The 18,787-nt window shown below is 42.5% G+C and overlaps 1 protein-coding gene across 6 annotated transcripts in view; it reads left to right on the top strand.

The window, feature by feature from the left end:
- wrn (WRN RecQ like helicase) overlaps window positions 1–18,787 on the top strand; it is a 101,363-nt gene that overhangs the window by 66,400 nt on the left and 16,176 nt on the right. For all 6 annotated transcript variants that reach the window (XM_080195140.1, XM_080195148.1, XM_080195110.1 and 3 more), the window contains 6 exons: window positions 817–904; window positions 6,681–6,793; window positions 8,566–8,680; window positions 9,101–9,199; window positions 11,119–11,287; window positions 17,243–17,379. In XM_080195140.1, the coding sequence (XP_080051266.1) occupies window positions 817–904; window positions 6,681–6,793; window positions 8,566–8,680; window positions 9,101–9,199; window positions 11,119–11,287; window positions 17,243–17,379 (721 nt within the window). The remainder of the gene's footprint in view (window positions 1–816; window positions 905–6,680; window positions 6,794–8,565; window positions 8,681–9,100; window positions 9,200–11,118; window positions 11,288–17,242; window positions 17,380–18,787) is intronic.

Raw genomic sequence — 18,787 nt, 5'->3', positions numbered from 1 at the left:
GGCTGTTGGCAGTTTTGTTTGTAGCTTATTAAAGGACACTCCTGTTCCAGTTGGATTTGGAATAATAAATCCCAAAAATAATGTGGACATGCTGAAGGATCTGTAGCATTTGATGGCTATGAATGGGAAAATCACTGCATCGTAAAGTGTTGGTACACAACAGTGAGATTTATAAACATGCTGCAGAGTGATGACCCAGCTCAACGAGGGCTACTCTTCTGTAAGGTTTAAACCATAAAGAGAATCCTATGCTACGAAAGCAGATCAGCAGTTACTTAAGTCATGACGACGTCTCCTGTGTGGCAGGCATTAACTTACAGCGCACTGGTTTTGAAGGTTTATCATTATTTAAGCGTGTATATGAGAGTTACACTTCCAGTGTAAAAAAAAAAGCAAGAATACAATTTTTTTAAAAATATTGTGGTGCTGCTCTTTTGTTTGTGAATACAAATTTATCTTGCCAGTATAACTTGCATTGATACATCAGCATATTTGTTGCATGTGCTTTTAAACCCTCATGTTCTTGATAGTGTTATGGGAGAGCATTGCAGCACATAAGGCTTGTGTGCTCTCTCAAGTACTGTGTGAGGGAATCTACATTTCCTATTGTCCTGTCGTTCGTTGTGTATTCCCTTGCCTTGTTAGTTCTCCCAAAATCACCTCACACTTTACATGGTTAAATTCCATTTGCCACTGTTCAATGAAGGAACTTCATTGACTGTAAAGTGCTTTGAGCTATCCTGTGGATTTGAGAGGTGCTTTGTAAATCCTTTTTTGAATACAAAATCGTAACATCGCTATGTTTTTTTTCCTCAGCCACTTTTTTGTTCCACCTTTACCTGGCTCCCCAGTAAAGCTTGTTCCCGCCGAACAAGTCATATCGCCCAGGGAATTGGAGATGCAGGTGAGTAATTTAGCAGATTGTTAATTTTTGCTTATCATCTCAAAACCACTGTGTGCTTTCTAGTAATGATATTTCTGTAGGCATAAGGGGAAAACCCCCAAGACATTTTTTCATCTGTTTACTTTCATGCTATCAATAGAATAACTGCAGAGTACACCAAATAATATTTTTCATAATCCTCTGATATTGCGCAATATATCCTTTACAAGAGTGCTGGCTTACTGTCCTTTAAAGGGGTGCCTCGCAGTTGGGATATGGGCAGCTGAGTTTTGGATGACCTCAAGTTTACAGAGGTTAAAATGTGATGAGCAGCCATAAGTTTGTTGGAATGATAATTTCTAGAGGTAATGAAAGCATGCATGAGGTTTTAGCACAGATGGGTAAGAACAAATTTGGGCAATGTTACTGAGGTTGAAATAGATTATCATGATGGCATTAATTGATGTTCAGACTACCAGAGGACTGGAATAATTTGTCTTTGTACTTGTCTGTTTACTTTGGAGGGGGGTGGAAACGAGGGGTGGGAAACATCTAAACCTCACTTGGTTCTTCCTTGACAACTCAGTGAAAAGCTTGAATGCAACTTACACTGTGCATAGTAATGATCTAGAACTCACTACTGAGGAGAGTGGTGGAAACTACAAAGGGTCGTGAATGAAGCCCATTCCATTACTCAAACCAGCCTCCCACCCATTGACACTGTCTATACTTCCCGCTGCCTCGGAAAAGCAGCCAGCACAATTAAGGACCCCATGCACCCCGGACATTCCCTCCTACCTTCTTCCGGTGGGAAAAAGATACAAAAGTCTGAAATCACATACCAATGGACTCAAAAACAGTTCCTTCTCTACTGCCATTAGACTTTTGAATGGACTCAGCTTGCATTAAGTTGATCTTTCTCTACACCCTAGATATGAGTGTAACACTACATTCTGCACGCTCTTGTTTCCTTCCCTATGAATGGCATGCTCTGCCTTTATCACTTGCAAGAAACAATGCTTTTCACTGTATACTAATACATGTGACAATAATAAATCAAATCAAAGGAAGTGGGGACACCAAAAGCTTTCAAAATGAATTGGATAGGCACTTACGGGAAATGAGCTTTCAAGGCTAAGGGACTAGAGCGTGAGAATGGGACTGAACTGATTGTTTGCAGAGAGCTGGAGTGGACACGATGGGTTGAAATGCTCAAACTGGTGAAGAAGCATCCCTGGAGGTGCTAGCTATTTCCAGTGTCTGACAAGCATAGGTAGAGGCCAAGCACAAACATAGAGTCATAACTGTTTACAGCATGGAAACAGGCCCTTTGGTCCAACTTGTCCGTGCCCCCTTTTTTTTTAAACCCCTAAGCTAGCCCCAATTGCCCGCATTTGGCCTGTATCCCTCTATACCCATTGTACCCATGTAATTATCTAAATGCTTTTTAAAAAACAAAATTATACCTGCCTCTACTATTACCTCTGGCAGTTTGTTCCAGACACTCACCGATCTGTGTATGAAAAAGTTGCCCCTCTGGACTCTTTTGTATCAGTCCCCTCTCACCTTAAACCTATGCCATCTAGTTTTAGACTCCCTTACCTTTAGGAAAAGATATTGACTATCTAGCTGATCTATGCCCCTCACTATTTTATAGACTGCTCAGCCTTCTATGCTCAAGAGAAAAAAGGTCCCAGCCTATCCAGCCACTGCTTATAACTCAAACTATCAAGTCCTGGTAGCATCCTAGGAAATCTCTTCTGCATTCTTTCTAATTTAATAATATCCTTTCTACAATAGGGTGACCAGAACTGTACACAGTGGAAGGACCGTACCAAAACCTGCTACTAAAGTTGTTTTTAGTGTTTTTGTGATAAATGGAAGTCAGAAATGCATGTATCACATGGAAGTCAAATTGAGCTGAGCTGGGCTGGGCTGGGCTTTGGTGTTCTACCAATATTCAATGTTTGAAGGGTCAAACATGGCCAGTTGGATAAAGTGCTAGATTTAAGGAACCATATCCTAGCCTGGAGTCAGCGATTTATTGACTCAGAATATAGAACAGAAAATTAAGCTAGTAGAAGTTTTACTAGACTAGTACCTGGAGTGGGAGGGCTGTCTTGTGAGGAAAGTTTGGACAGGCTAGGCTTGTATCTGCTGGAGTTTGGAAGAGTAAGAGGCAACTTGATTGAAACATGCAAGATCCTGATGGCTCTATCACAAGATGGATGTGGAAAGGATATTTATTTTCTCTTGTGGGAGAACCTAGAATTGGGGGTCACTGTTTAAAAATAAGTGGTCACCGTTTAAGATGAGGATGAGCAGAATTTTTTTCTCTAAGGGTTGTGAGTCTTTGGAACTTTCTTCCTCAAAAGGCAATAGAAACAGAGCCTTTATATATTTTTAAGGCAGAACTAGATAGACTCTTGATGAGGAAGAGGGTGAAAAGTTATTGGGAGTAGATGGGAATATAGAATTGGGGTTACAATCAAATCAGCCATTGAATCGTGGAGCAGGTTTGAGTGGCCTACTCCTAATTTGTATGTTCATAGATCAAATATATTTTGAAGAATTGGTGCGCTCAAATAGTCCCAACAGTCTTTTTCACTTAACATGATAGATGTCCACCAACATAGTCTGACATGTCAATGCATTGATGTTGAGGCTGCATAAAAGGCAGGCTCCGGCATTCTCCATTTGGGCAAAATGTAACCGAGGTACCCAAGTCAGGGAGAATAGCTTTCTAAATTTTGAAGAAGCATATTTGAAATTCAGCAATGACTCGAAGTAGTATTTTACCAGGTGCTTTTGTTCTAGGGATGCAGAGTTGAGAAATCTCTTGCATTCTTGTCTTATTGAGATTCTGCCTTGAGGTTCCAACAAGTGTACATTTATCTCTGAGTGCTTTCTATATAGGATACCATGGAAAGCACATCCAATCTGTGTTGGTATTTATCCCCTTAGCCTTAATTACCCATGCCTGTCTTGTCCATTTACCCCTTTTATGCTCCTTTCCTTTAACCACCCTTCTAAACTATTCTTAAATATTGAAATGATCTCTGGATCAATAACAACTTAGGAGTTAACCATCTGAAGTAATGAGGATATTTCCAGGAGGTTCTTCTATGCCTCAGTAGAGGTATTACCAGACGTACTATTAAACCAATTGGAAAAGAGTCTAAATTCTCAGCTTATGCAGTAGTAGTTAATATTGTCCGCCTGCTTGGCTCCGTGGTCACACTCACTCATCTGACTCAGCAATGTTAATTCCAACTCCAAATTTAAATGAATAATCGAGACTGAATTTTATGGTCTGTTCCTCAGGAGTGCTGCAGTGCAGACTATGTCCTTTTAGTGAGCCATTGGCGTGTGTTCAGAGGACTTTTCCCCAACTCCCTTGCTGGTAATTGCTGCCCAGCTAGTGCAGTGAAAAACCGCAAAATTAATCATGATTTTGCCAAGCAATTTAATTCATTTATCCCTTTATATTTCTATCAGCTGGTGTGGCGATTTTGGCAATCAGGTTTTCATTCATGTGCATACAACAAATATTTCCACTTTATAAGGGCTGCGTGTTGATACAGTGGTTGGCACTGCTGACTCTCAGCGCCAGGGTCCTGGGTTCAAATCTCGGCTTCGGTTACTGTCTTTGTAGAGTTTGCACGTTCTCCCGTATTAGCGTGGTTTTCCTCCGGGTGCTCCGGTTTCCTCCCACAGTCCAAAGATATGCGGGTTAGGTGGATTGGTCATGCTAAATTGCCCTTTAGTGTCGGGGGGCTAACTAGGGTAAATGCATTGGGTTATGGGGATAGGGCCTGGGTGGGATTGTGGTTGGTGCAGACTTGATGGACTGAATGGCTGCCACCTGCAACTGTGGAGATTCTTTAAATTTGGAACATATTCATGAACTTTCAGATTTTGGAATAGGTCTTGAAAACAACCCTCAGCACAAAAAGAAACAAAATTCCTACTTGGAATCTGAACACGGTTTTCTCCCAGCATCATTGGAGAGCATTCCTGGGAAGAGCTGCATCACTAAACATCTGCAAAACACCTGTGGGCAGTAACCCGTACGTGTGTTTTCTATGTTTACAGCTGTCACGTCGATTTTAACTATAATGCAATTTTGGAATCGGCAAAGAATATCAATGATTTTACATTGAAGAAAACTTTCAGATATAAACTGGCCAGGCTGAAGTGAATCCCAAACCCTTGGACATATGTGATATACCATTTATATTGATACTCTGTGGATGTTCATATAAAAGTTAAAAATTTAAAATCCTACATTTTAACAAAGAACAATGCAGCACAGAAACAACCCCTTTTGGCCCACCAACCCTGTGCCAATTCATAATCCTTATTTAGACCCAAGACTTATTACGCAATACAGTTTCTATCTTTCTGTTCATCTCCCATCCCTTTGCCCATCAAGATACACCTTGAACGTTGCTAAAGTGCCTGCTTCCACCACTCCCATTGGCAGTGCATTCCGGGCACCCACCGTTTCACTCCTGTGTGAAAAACTTCCCCCGCACGCCTCCCCTACACTTACTCCTTCTCAACTTAAACCTGGGCCCTCTTGTAGTTGACCCTTCCACCTTGGGAGAAAGCCTCTGACTATCCACCCTATCTACGGACCTCATAATTTTGTAGAAATTTTAATAAAGGTCTGAGATTCTTGTAGATAATATGGTGCAAAGCTGTGCTGATCCATTGTACTGGGGTACTTTGCCGTGTATATTTTCACTTGTACAGTGTATCATTTTAGTTTACGAAAGTTGACATGCTGGACTTGCGACAATAACATATTACTGCAGCATCACTTCACTAATTGAAGTGTCAGGTTTTTTTTAGACAAATGATAAGAATTTGTATAAGATCCTAAGTTTGTTTGTCGGGACCTTCCCTCTCCTCAGCAGTGTCATGATGCAAACAAATGTCTTTAAAAATAGCCTAGCTTTGCATACTTCATTAATGTATAATATGTCAGGTGTAGAAATAAATAATATTGTGGCAGAAATACATTTTCACTTTGGGCAGTGTGGCTTAGTTATTCTTACACTTGTATCAGAGCTGGCCACTCATCCATCATCGTCTGTACACTCATCCAAAACATTGCTGTCTTTATCCTTTACTGCATCAGGTCCCACTTGCACATCATCCCATCCTCACGTTGACTGACATAGGTTCCTGGTTTCGCACTGCCTCGCATGTAAAATTTCTACCTTTATGTTTGACCCCTCTGTTCCTCGCTTATCCTTTATCCTCTAACCTTCCTTCACCCTGAACTGTACATTCCTCTGCCTCTCCTCCTGTGGCGGATTACTCGTAATAATGTCTTTAGCTGCCTTAGTCCTTAAATCCCCTATGGGGGGAGGAGTTTTCCTGTCCTGCCTGTCATGGGAATTGTAGCGGGGAGAGGGGTGGGTGGGTGGGTGACCTTGCAAAGCTCTATTTTTGGGGTGAGCTTGTCCGGAAAACCCCACCCAATGTCTGCGCCTCCTTTGACCACTCTTCGTGGCTTGCTACTTGATATAATGTTTTGGTCACCCATCCTGGTATCTTCTTTTGTCCATTGTTTTTGGTTCATTTTGTTTTATTCCTTGCAGATCGTTGTTAATTCCAGTGTCCACCCCCAACATTTTTATTCAGGGTTTTCATTGTAATTTGTCTGGCTTTTCATAAGCCCTTTGTGAATATGATATTAACTATCTCATGAAGAGTTTTTAAAAAAGGTATTAAGCATTCAGATTTTATATGTGTCCTGTATGTTGTGTTCTTATTTTGTCAACAGGGGAAGTTATATAGCAAAATGTTGACAGCAAGGCAGAAAATTGCCATTGAGAAGGATGTCCCTCCAGCTATTTTGGCTACAAATAAGATTCTGCTGGAGTTTGCCAAGATAAGGTAAACAAAATGTACTGAATCTAGCCTGGAGAACTGAGTGCAACTCATCAATCGGCTAATAATACCTTTTCTTTTCAGTCCATTGACTTTTAAACACAAGTGATACATATTTGAAACTTTATCTGTCTGAAATGTGACAGATGCTTATGGGCTTGTTTGTTTTTGAGTTGGTAATTTATAATTGCAGTCCCATTTAAAATCCCCTGTTAAGGTGTCTTGAGATCTGTGGGATTTGAAAGCTTAATCACAGCATAATGGGCCTGCCAAGTAAAAAGGAAGAAAAACCATGACAGCACATTGAAAATTCTGACATGAGGTAAAACAGTGTCATAGGATTAGAACAGTTCTGTCAATCCAAGTAATTGAATAATTCAGTAGAATCGTCAATCCCCTGTTGTAAAGGCAAAATACACCGGATGCTGGAATCTGAAACAAAAACAGAGGATGCTGGAAAATCTCAGCAAGTCTGGCAGCATCCGTGGAGAGAGAATAGAGCCAATGTTTTGAGTCTGGATGAGGGTCATCCTGATTCAGTCTCCTGTTGTGTCGCATCTGGATAGCGAAAACCAGTTTTAAATCTTTCAAAATTATGCCTCACAGCACCAGGGACTTGGGTTCGATTCCGGGCTTGGGCCACTGTCTGTGCGGAGTTTGCACATTCTCCACTGTGTCTGTGTGGGTTTCCTCTGGGTGCTCTGGTTTCCCCTCTCAGTCCAAAGGTGTGCTGGTTAGGTGCATTGGCCATGCTAAATTCTCCCTCAGTGTATGCAAACAGGTGCTGGAATGTGGCGACAAAGGGGTTTCTCATTGCTGTGTGAATGTAAGCCTACTTGTGATTAATAAATATACTTTAACAACGTGTCCAATGTAATGCCTGCCACATTTTGCAGCACTCAGTTTTTTGGAGCTGGGAAGAGCCTGGGCTGTTGCCAGGCAGAAGTATCATTAATACATTAGACCGGTTCCACTCTGAATCACAGGCCTGGGGAGCCTTGTCCTTACAAGAAGATGACCGTATGGTGTTTCCTGGGTCCCAAGCAGTCTGCTTTTCATATTTCTCTTGCATTTTACTTCATGTGTTGGCTAGTTTTGCTAGTTCTCCATTTACACTTGACATCTGTAACTTTTTTTTTGTCAACACTTGGCTTTAATTGCTACCATTATTTGAAGTGCACCTCAGAGAGCAGGATGTACATTTCCTTGAGGATTGTGAATGGACTGCATAATCGAGATGGGATGGGGGAGATTGTGAGTGGCTAGCAAATGGATCTAATAATACGATGTGCTCCAAGTGCACCCATTAGCCTTGCAGCCCTTGGGTTGATCCAACTTCTCGTCCTGCCAGTTGATGGATGCAGCGGCTGGTAAGATCACGCAAGAGGGGAAAAATCGGGTTCATGCCAAAGTATGTGGGATATGTTTCAGGGTACACTGAAGTCCTACTGTCCTATACTTGTCAATTTGATTTATAAATTGGTTTATACCAGTTGGCAAATTTTAATGTAGTTAGCGCCATGTTTGACACAGGCCTTTGTGGCTTATGTGACGAGCAATTTAAGCTGGATCCTGGTTCTGCAGGGATCTAACTGAATTAAATCTAACTGAGGTCCTACTCAGAAATGTTGGAATGACTGCACCAGACTTAATGCTCTAACCTTTGGCTGGATGTCTTAGAACTGTTGCTATCATATCTGCCCTGTTGATAAGATTTGCCATAAGCTGTGTGTTAAAATACAAATATCTATCTGGGTTATTTCCTCTTCTTCTCACAGGCCAACTACTTCTGACAATATGAAAAGAATTGATGGTGTTTCTGATGCTAAATCTGCTGTGTTGGCTCCCCTCCTGAATACGATCAAGGAGTTCTGCCAAGTTAATGAATTGGAGGTATGTTTCAAAAAGACATGTCTATTTTGCTCACTCATTACTTTCAGGTTTTATTACAGTACTGCAGCGTCTTGTGGAGATCAGCTAATCACAGCTAATTGCATAGTTAGGTAGACCGACAGGTGGCTGTTTTAAGCTGACTTTTCTGTTTTTTTTAATACTCCACTCTTTTCACAATAAGGTAGCTTTTCGGTACTTATCAGACTAAGCTAGTAAAAACTACCTCATTTAATTAAAACATCATCTAACATTACTAATCAGCCTTAAGTAAGTTTTTCATATTGAATCTAATTTCATCAAACTTATTTCAAGAATTAATTTATGAACAAATTTTGGGAAATTAGATTCGCTGAATTCGCTTAAAGCACATTTATTCCAAGTTCATAGCTATCAGAAACAATAATCTATGCTTTTCACCAGATGGACAAGTTTTCTCTTTCGAGTCGTGGTGTACAGCAACCAATGGCCCAATTGAGTTCTGCCCTTGATCCCATGTCGGATGTTGCACGTCCAACATTGGTAAGAAATTATTCTGAAAATGTCATTTTATCCTTAGCTCCCTTGTCGAAACTGCTTGGCTTCCAACAGCCTCCACCCCTAAGCAGCACATCTTACATCAGTTTCTTAATAGTGTGTGTTTGAGTAAGAAGTTTGCAAATGATATAAAAATTGTGGTTGATATTGAGTAAGAAAGCTATTAACAGCAACAAGGTATTGGTGGACTGGTCAGTTGTGTGGCAAAAATAATTAAATCCTGAGAAGTAATACATTTGGAAAGTGCAAACAAGGCAAGGGAATACATAATGAAGGATGGGCTATTGAGAAATGCAGGGGAACAGCTGGACCTTGGGGGTGTATGCCCACAGATCCTGAAAATTGCAGGACAGATTGATAAGGTGGTTAAAAAGCATAATGGGTTACTTTTCCTCTATTATTTGAGTAATAGCAAGCAAGTTATGTGGGACTGGATAAAACATTAATTAAAGTTTATCAGTCACAAGTAAGGCTCACATTAACACTGCAATGAAGTTACTGTGGAATTGCCCTAGCTGCCACACTCTGGCACCTGTTAGGGTTAATATACCTAACCAGCATGTCTTTCAGGGGAAACCCATGCAGACATGGAGAACATGCAAACTCCACACACACAGTGATCCAAGCCGGGAATCGATCCTGGGTTCCTGGCGCTGTGAGGCAGCAGTGCTAACCACTGTGTCGCCGTGCCACCCCTAAGCCCACAGCTAGAGTGTTGGTGTCACCACATCACAAGAAGCATGTGATCACACTAGAGATGCTACAAAGGAGGTACCTGAAGATGTTGCCAGAAGCAGAATAAACTTTAGCTAAGAGGAAAGATTTGATAAGTTGGAATTGCTTTCTTTGGAACACAGGAAGCTGATGGATTTAATTGAGGTGAGGGGGCCGGATAGAGTGGATAGAAGTACCTGTTCCCCTTAGCAGAGCGGTTAACAGTCAGGAGTCATAGATTTAAAGCAGTTTGCAGAAGGATTAAAAGACAGTTGAGAAAATACTTTTCACCTAAAGGGTGCTGGGGGTCTGGAACTCACTGCCTGGTTGAGGCAGAGATGTTGATTGCATTGAAAAAAGGGCTTGGATATGCACTTGGAGTGCCGTAACTCCAGAGGTTATGGACTGAGAGCTGGAAAGTTGAATAGCACTTTTGCAGCCAAAACAAACATGATGGACCAACTGACTGCTTCCCCTGCTGTACATTTTCTGTGTCTCTATATGGATTCACATGTTGGTACTCTACTATGTCACAAAATCTGTATGTACTTGAAAGTTAGCTGAAGTATAATGATATATTAATATTGATAGTGAAATGTTAACTATATGTTTGAGGTGAAAGGATTGGAAGTACTTGCTAGTGAGAAATACTTAAATAAAAAAACCTTGCAGCAGGACGATTTGTATTATAGAATCATACAGTGCAGGAGGAGTCCTTTTGGCCTGTTGAGCCTATCGAGTCTGCACCAACCACAATCCCATCCCTATCTCCATAACCCCATGCATTTACCCAAGCTAGTCCTCCGACACTAAGGGACAATTTAGCATGGCCAATCCACCTAACCCGCACATCTTTGGAGCGTGAGAAGAAATGGGAGCACCTGGAGAAAACCCATGCAGGCACGGGGAGAAGGTGCAAACTCCACACAGACAGTGATCCAAGCCGGGAATCAAACCCGAGTTCCTGGAGCTGTGAGGCAGTGCTAACCACTGTGCCACTGTGCATCTCGTAATCAGATTATGTTGTTATATGTGCAAGTGCACAAAATATAAAATGTGCATATGTGTACATACTAATATGTAAGTTGTTATTGAGAGGTTACTGATAACATATCATGGATTTGATTTTGAAAATGGCTGTGGTGATTTTGTATGCTATAATCTGGTGATTTTCTTCGCCGTCCTATTAGTTTCACACAAGAATTGGAGGTTGCAGCAGCCTTGCTCTTTCGGTGGTTCGCTGCCATCTGGCCGATACACTGAAATCCAGTTACTCTCGGGATGTTAATCAAGTTGGAATTCGTCAACCAGTTCAGGAATTGAACATGGGCACTGCTCCGAATCCTCCAGTTACCTCAGGTGAAAATAATTTAGTTTTGTTCAATGATTCAAACTTTTTCTAAGAAATGTTATGCTACTTTAACCAATCTGCAAGACCAACTAAATAAGTAGAAAGACCCTGCTTGAAATTTCGGAATAGAACCATAAAGATTTGATTTATCGCTGATGTGGAGATGCCGGCGTTAGACTGGGCTGGGTGCTCACCTACTGAAGGAACAGCACTTCAAAAGCTCGTGATTCCAAGTAAACCTGTTGGACTTGAACCTGGTGTTGTGAGACTACTTACTGATTTATTATTGTCACATGTATCGGCAGACAGTGAAACGTATTTTTCTTGTGCGCTATACAGACAAAGCATACTTTCCATAGAGTACATAGAGGAGAAGGAAAGGAGAGGGTACAGAATGTAGTATTACAGTCATAGCTAGGGTGTAGAGGAAGATCAACTTAACGTAGATCCATTCAAAGGTCTGATGGCAGCAGGGAAGAAGCTGTTCTTGAGTCGGTTAGTACGTGATCTCCTGTGCCTTTTTTCCAATGGAAGTAGGTGGAAGGGAGAATGTCCGGAGTGCATGGGATCCTTGATTATGCTGGCTGCTTTGCCAAGGCAGCGGGAAGTGTGGACAGAGTTGATGGATGGGAGGCTGGTTGCGGTCTTGAAAAGAGCAGGAACCATATCAAGTTGTGATACAGCCAGAAAGAATGCTTTCTATGATGTGTCTGTAAAAGTTGTCGAGAGTTGTTGTGGACATACCAAATTTCTTTGTCTTCTGAGAAAATAGAGGCATTGGTGGGCTTTCTTAACTATAGTTTTGGCATGGCAGGATCAGGACGAGTTGTTGGTGATCAAGACACTTAAAAACTTGAAGCTCTCGACCCTTTCTACTTCATCCCCATTGATGTAGACAGGGGCATGTCCTCCTTTACGCTTCCTGAAGTTGATGACAATCTCCTTCATTTTGTTGACATTGAAGGAGAGATTATTGTCGCCGCACCAGTTCACCAGATTCTCTATCTCAGTCCTGTACACATTCTCATCATTGTTTGAGATCTGTCCCACTGCGGTGATGTCATTAGCAAACTTGAAAATTGAATTGGGGAGGAATTTGGCCACACAGTCATAGGTGTACAAGGAGTATAGTAGAGAGGGCTGAGAATACAGCCTTGTGGGGCACTGGTGTTGAGGATGATCATGGAGGAGGTGTTGTTGCCTATCCTTACTGATTGTGGGCTGTGAGTTAGGAAGTTCAGGATCCAGTCACAGAGTGGGGAGCCCCAGGCCACAGAGTTTGGAGATGGGTTTTGTAGGAATAATGGTGTTTTAAGGCTGAGCTGTAGTCGATAAATAGGAATCTGACATAGGTGTCTTTGTTATTTAGGTGTTCCAGGGTTGAGTGTAGGGCCAGGGAGATGGCGTCTGCTGTGGACTTTTTGTGGCAGTAGACAAACTGTAGTGGATCCAGGCAATCTGGAAGGCCAGAATTGATTTGTGGCATGACTAACCTTTCAAAGCACTTCATAATGATGGATGTCAGAGCCACTAGACGATACTATTGAGGCACGCTGCCTGGTTTTTCTTTGGTACCGGAATGATGTCGTTTTCGTGAAGCAGATAAGGATCTCACTGTTGTAAAGAGAGGTTGAAGACGTGTGCGAATACCCCTGCCAGCAGGATTTGAGTGTTTGTCCGGGTACCCCATCCGGGCCAACCCATGGATTGACCCTCGAGAAGGCTGCTTTGACATCTGCAATGGTAACCTCTGTGCTGTTGAAGGCTGAGCTGTAGTCAATGTATAGGAGTCTGATATAAGTGCCTTTGTTATCCATGTCTTATAGATACAGATCTTAGTAATTGAAAGTGTTCTTCAGTTGATGAATGTATTGTTTTTGTTTGGGCACTGAGTCCAGAAAGAAGTCTCAGCTTCTACCCTTAGTCCTTGCCAAGTTAGCTTATCTCATCTGGTGTGGAATTGGAGACACTGGGCTTGGCATTGAGCCCACAGACTAGGGAAGAGAAAATATTTGCCAGTTCCAAGTTCCCATCAATGTCCAGTCATGTCTATAGCAGGTGCGTATACATCATGATCAGTCCAGTTGTCAGTTTGTCCATACACATGGATAAGTTATTGGAGAGTAGCTGCCACCTGTAGAATAAAGAAATGAAAAGCATACAAAATATAAAGAAAAAATATTCACGTGGTGCCACAGATTTTAAATTGTAGATTTCCAGTTGTGAGCTCTCAGTCCCACCAGGTTTTTGTAAAGATATAAGGGACTTCATTAGAGGAAAGGATCTTGATCACACCTAACAAAAGTACTTGGATAAGTTCTTGAAGTGCTGTATGTTCAAAGGTTATGGACCAAGAGCTGGAAAATTGGATAATCATACCTGGTTATCTTTAGAATTTGCTTTAGTTAAGATTGGAGAATTATGCTTTGCAGCAAGCGACTCAAAATTAAGAAGAATAAAATGTTAGGCTGAACAAAAGTGGTCTTTTTATTTGACTACGAAAGCTTGCAGCAGTGAGAAGGGGATTTGGGTGGGACTGATGTTGATGATTCACGAGGCATTATCACTGAAAGCCCAGCTGCTGAGCAGTTGTCAAATGTCGAGAAATAAATTCCCCATCTGTCATCTCAGAACCAGAAACAAGCGGCCAGGAAGAATGCAAATTTACAATGTGCGCACACACACACCATTGGAGCGCGTAAATGCCTTGAATAAAAACAAATGTTCTTTCTGAATCAGTGCATATCCATAAAGCATGATGGAGCATAACAAAGTTACAGTGCAGGCATGAAAATTATAACTTAAATGTGCCACACAGGAGTCTATTGTTGTCTCCACGCCTCCCTTTCTGCCAGAGGTGTCTTCTATAAAGGGTTGTGAATGATCCATCAGGCAAACCAACCTCCCATCCGTTGACTCCATCTACACTTTCCACTGCCTTGGCAGAGGAGCCAGCATAATTAAGGACCCATGCACCCCGTTCATAGTCTCTTCCATCTTCCGTCGGGATCACGTACCAACCGACTCGAGAACAGCTTCTTTCCTGTTGCCATCAGACTTTTGAATGGACCTGCCTTATATTAAGCTGATCTTCCTCTACATCCTAGTTATGACTGTAGCACTATATTCTGCACTGTCTTCTTTCCTTCTCCCCCATGTACTTAAGAATGGTATGCTTTGTTCGGATAGAAACAATACTTTTCACTGTATAATAAAAATTGTGACAATAATTAATCAAATCAAAATCAAATAAGATTGCTTTTGGATAATGTCTGGCTGGCTTTTTCATAGAATCCCAGCAGTGCAGAAGGAGGCCATTCAACCCATCGAATCTCCACTGATAACAATCCCACCTAGGTCCTATCCCCATAACTCCTCATTTTTACCCCACTCATCCCTCCAACCTATGCATCCCGGGGCACGAAGGGACAATATAGCATTGTCAGTGCACATAACCCGCATGTCTTTGGAATGTGGGAGGAAACCAGACTACCCGGAGGAAACCCTCGCAGACACGGGGAGAACTTGCAAACTCCACACAGACAGTGACCCAAGTCAGGAATTGAACTCAGGTCCCTGGTGCTATGAGACAGCAGTGCTAACCACTGTGCCACCCCACATTTTCTTCAGATTCTCTGTATCTACCCCTTATGACTCTACTTGTCTTCTGCTTGGGTATGTATCTGTGCTTTGATATTTTTCTGCCTGTGTTTTTTAAAAGTCATTGGGATGGGAGGTGGGTGGTCTTTAGCAAGACTGGCACTTGTTGCATAAATCTCGTTGCCCTAAGTTTGATAAATTAAACAGTTTGCTCGGACGCTCCAGAGGGCAGCTAGCGTGGGGCTGGAGTCACATGTAGGCCTGACCAAATAAGGAGGATCCATTTCCATTTCCATTTCCATTTCGAAATGACAGGAGTGAACCCCTGAGGGTTTTTCCAACTATCCGGCAGCTTGGCGGTGGCTTTCACCGATACAACCTCTTGATTTCCATCGACATTTTGTGAGCTTAATTCAAATCTTCAACCAGCTGTGGTGGCATCTGAACTCTCGTTCTCTCGTTTATTAGACCAGGCCTCTGGACTATTTCCACATTATTATCCTTGTTTGCACCCTGTGTCTCGAGTTTTACTGCAACATGACTCTCTTGCCTTGAAACGACTAATATTGTTGAAATCGGAAAATTGCCATTAAGAATAGACAGTTCATCCCTTTGAGCCCACTCAGCCATTCTATCTGATCATGGCTGATCTCCATCCCACCCTAACTCCACTTCCCAGCCTTTTCCCCATAGTCCTTTATCCTGCTTTTGATCAAATATTTATCTACCTCTTTCTTGAATCCATTGTGATGCTGCATCTGGGGCAGTGAGTTCCATAGATTCACAATCCTCTGTGAAAAGCAGCTTCTCCTTACCTCTGTCTTGAACCCTCACCCCTCTTACTCTGTAACTATGACTCTTGTCCTAGACTGTTCAAGAAGTGGAAACATTTGGTCGACATTTATTTTATCAATCCTGCTGAGTATTTTACATTCCTCAATCAAATCCCCCCCCCCCCCCAAATTCTTCTGTCCTCCAGCGAGTACAAGCCCAGGGCTACTCTACCACTCCTCATATGCCAGCCCCTTCAAACCTGGAATCAATCTAGTGAGCCTCTGCTGAACCGCTTCCAGTACCATCACACCCTTCCTCAAAGAAGGTGACCAAAATTGAACAGGATACTCCAACACAAACTTCTAAATATTTACACACACAGGCAACATGATTTTGCAGCCAAGCGCTGACCAATTAGACCTGCATGTGGAAGCTTACCACACCATACTGTCAAGCATTGAATGAAAAGCAATTTTTAAGCCCTCTTTGATAACAAATTTAATGTAATCCCTCTAATTTGAATATACTTTTAGATCTGAGAAACCAGAAATTTAAAATCTCAAGCAAATTTGTGCAGTACAAATTAAAGTTTATTTGTTAGTGTCACAAATAGATTTACACTGAAATGTAATGAAAGCTGCAATGAAGTTACTGTGAAAATCTCCTAATCGCCGCACTCCGATGCCTGTTTGGGTACACTGAGGGAGAATTTAGCCTGGTCAGTGCACCCAGCCAGCAAATCTTTCGGACTGTGGAAGGAAACCGGAGCACCCGGCGGAAACACAGGCAGACACAGGGAGAAAAGTGCAAACTCCGCACAGACGGTGACCCAAACTGGGAATTGAACCCAGGTCCCTGGCGCTGAGGGGCAGCAGTGCTAACCACTGTGCCACCGTGCTGCCACTGATAGTGGTGTTACTGGCGCTGCTGAGTGGTATGCTTGGAATTTAAGACCACAATTCCCCAAATTCTGACCTCGGCTGTGATGCTCACAGTGTTGCAGAGTGGAAGCTTTTTGACAGAGATGAAGGACAACTGGACGGGGGCTAATCTAGGTGCCAACAAGAAGGATATTGTCAAAAGCTTGTGGGGTGAGGGTGGCAAGGTAAGTGATCCATTCTTTGGACTAGATACATTCTAGAGAAAGAGTAAGTGAATAAAAGGCAGCATGGTGGCACAGTGGTTAACACTGTTGCCTCACAGCACCAGGGACTCGGGTTTGATTCCTGGCTTGGATCATTGTCTGTGTGGAGTTTGCACATTCTCCCCGTGTCTGTATGGGTTTCCTCCCGGTGCTCCGGTTTCCTCCCACAGCCCAAAGATGCGCAGGTTAAGTTGATCGGCCGTGCAAAATTGCTTCTTAGCGTCAGGAGGATTAGCAGGGTAAATATGTGACATTACGGGAATAGGGCCAGGGTCGGGATTGTTGTCAGTGCAGGTTCAATGGGCTGAATGGCCTCCTTCTGCACTGTAGGGGTTTTGTGATTCTAAAACAGGCGAAAGTACCAGTCCTACTTTTTTTTTCCTAATGTTGTTCCTGAATTACTGCATACTTACAAATGTGCCCCAAACTCCCCCTGTGCCTGTAGACCTGGAATCTGTTGAGACACAGAAGGATAGTCAGCACGTGGGACAGTCACAAAGCTGCACTGAAATAAAATCTCCAGCTGCCAAAACTACTGGGCCTTGTCTCAAAGATGAAGAGCTAACATGGATTGAAACAGCAGTGAGTATTTTACTTACGACCCTACTTTTTCTTGTTCATTCAACTGAATGGAATGCCTCAACCATCATAATCATTATTATTGACGAGATATCAAGAATTAATTGAAAGAAACTATATAGTAATCTTCGCATCTTAATTATGAAGTGCGTTCTGATTTTACATTGTAACACTGTTTCACAGTGTACGAACACAAATTAAACCGGCAGAAGGGGAGGAGATGGTTTGGTGGTATTATCGCCTGACTATTAATTCAGAAACTCAGCTGATGTTCTGGGAACTTGGGTTCGAATCCCGCCATGGCAGATGGTGGAATTTGAATTCAATAAAAAAATCTGGAATTAAGAATCTACTGACGAACACGAAAACTGTTGTTGATTGTTGGAAAAACTCATCTGGTTCACTAATGTTCTTCAGGGAAGGAAATCTGCCGTTCTTACCTGGTCTGGCCTATATTTGACTCCAGAACCATAAGAACATAAGAAATAGGAGCAGGAGTAGGCCATCCAGCCCTTCGAGCCTGCCCCGCCATTCAACAAGATCATGGCTGATCTGAAGTGGCTCAGTCCCACTTTCCCGCTTTCTCCCCATAACCCTTAATCCCCTTGCCTACCAAAAACCTATCTACCCGCGTCTTAAATATATTTAGTGAGGTAGCCTCAACCACTTCAACGGGCAGAGAATTCCAGAGATTCACCATCCTTTGAGTGAAGAAGTTCCTCCTCAACTCTGTTCTAAACTGCCCTCCCCCCTTATCTTGAGGCTGTGCCCTCTAGTCCTGCTGTCCTTTCTGAGCGGGAAGAACCTCTCCACCTCTACCCTATCCATCCCTTTCATCATCTTATACGTCTCAATAAGATCCCCCCTCATCCTTCTGAACTCTAACGAGTACAAGCCCAGTCTATTCAGCCCCTCCTCAGCTCAACCCCCTCAACTCCGGTATCAGCCTCGTGAACCTGCTCTGCAATGTGGTTGACTCTCAACTGCCCTTGGGCATCTAGGGATGGGCAATAAATGCTGGCCAGCCAGTGACATCCATATCCCACAAATGAATTAAAAAACAAGCTAAATTTATAAAGATTGGGTCATCATTGTATTGACCAGGTCACATCTGCAATTGCGGTGGGGGAGGTTTGGCTGCAGGTGTCAGTGGGGATGCTTGAGATGTTGGTTATCAATACCACAATAGCCAGAGAAACATTTCCATAGAATCCTTACAGTGCAAAGGAGGCCATTCAGCCCATCGAGTCTGCACCAACCACAGTTTCACCCATGTCCTGTAACCCTATGCATTTATCCTACTAATCCCCTGACACTGAGTGGCAATTTAGCATGGCCAATACACCTAACCAGCACATCTTTGGAGCGTAGGAGGCAACCCATACAGACATGTGGGGAACGTGCAAACTCC

The sequence above is a fragment of the Carcharhinus amblyrhynchos genome, chromosome 1 (genome assembly GCF_965287045.1).
Source record: "Carcharhinus amblyrhynchos chromosome 1, sCarAmb.v2.hapA, whole genome shotgun sequence".
In the NCBI taxonomy this organism is placed as follows: Eukaryota; Metazoa; Chordata; class Chondrichthyes; order Carcharhiniformes; family Carcharhinidae; genus Carcharhinus; species Carcharhinus amblyrhynchos.
Note: the sequence above shows the minus strand (reverse complement) of the source record. Positions and strands in the feature narration are given on the sequence as shown.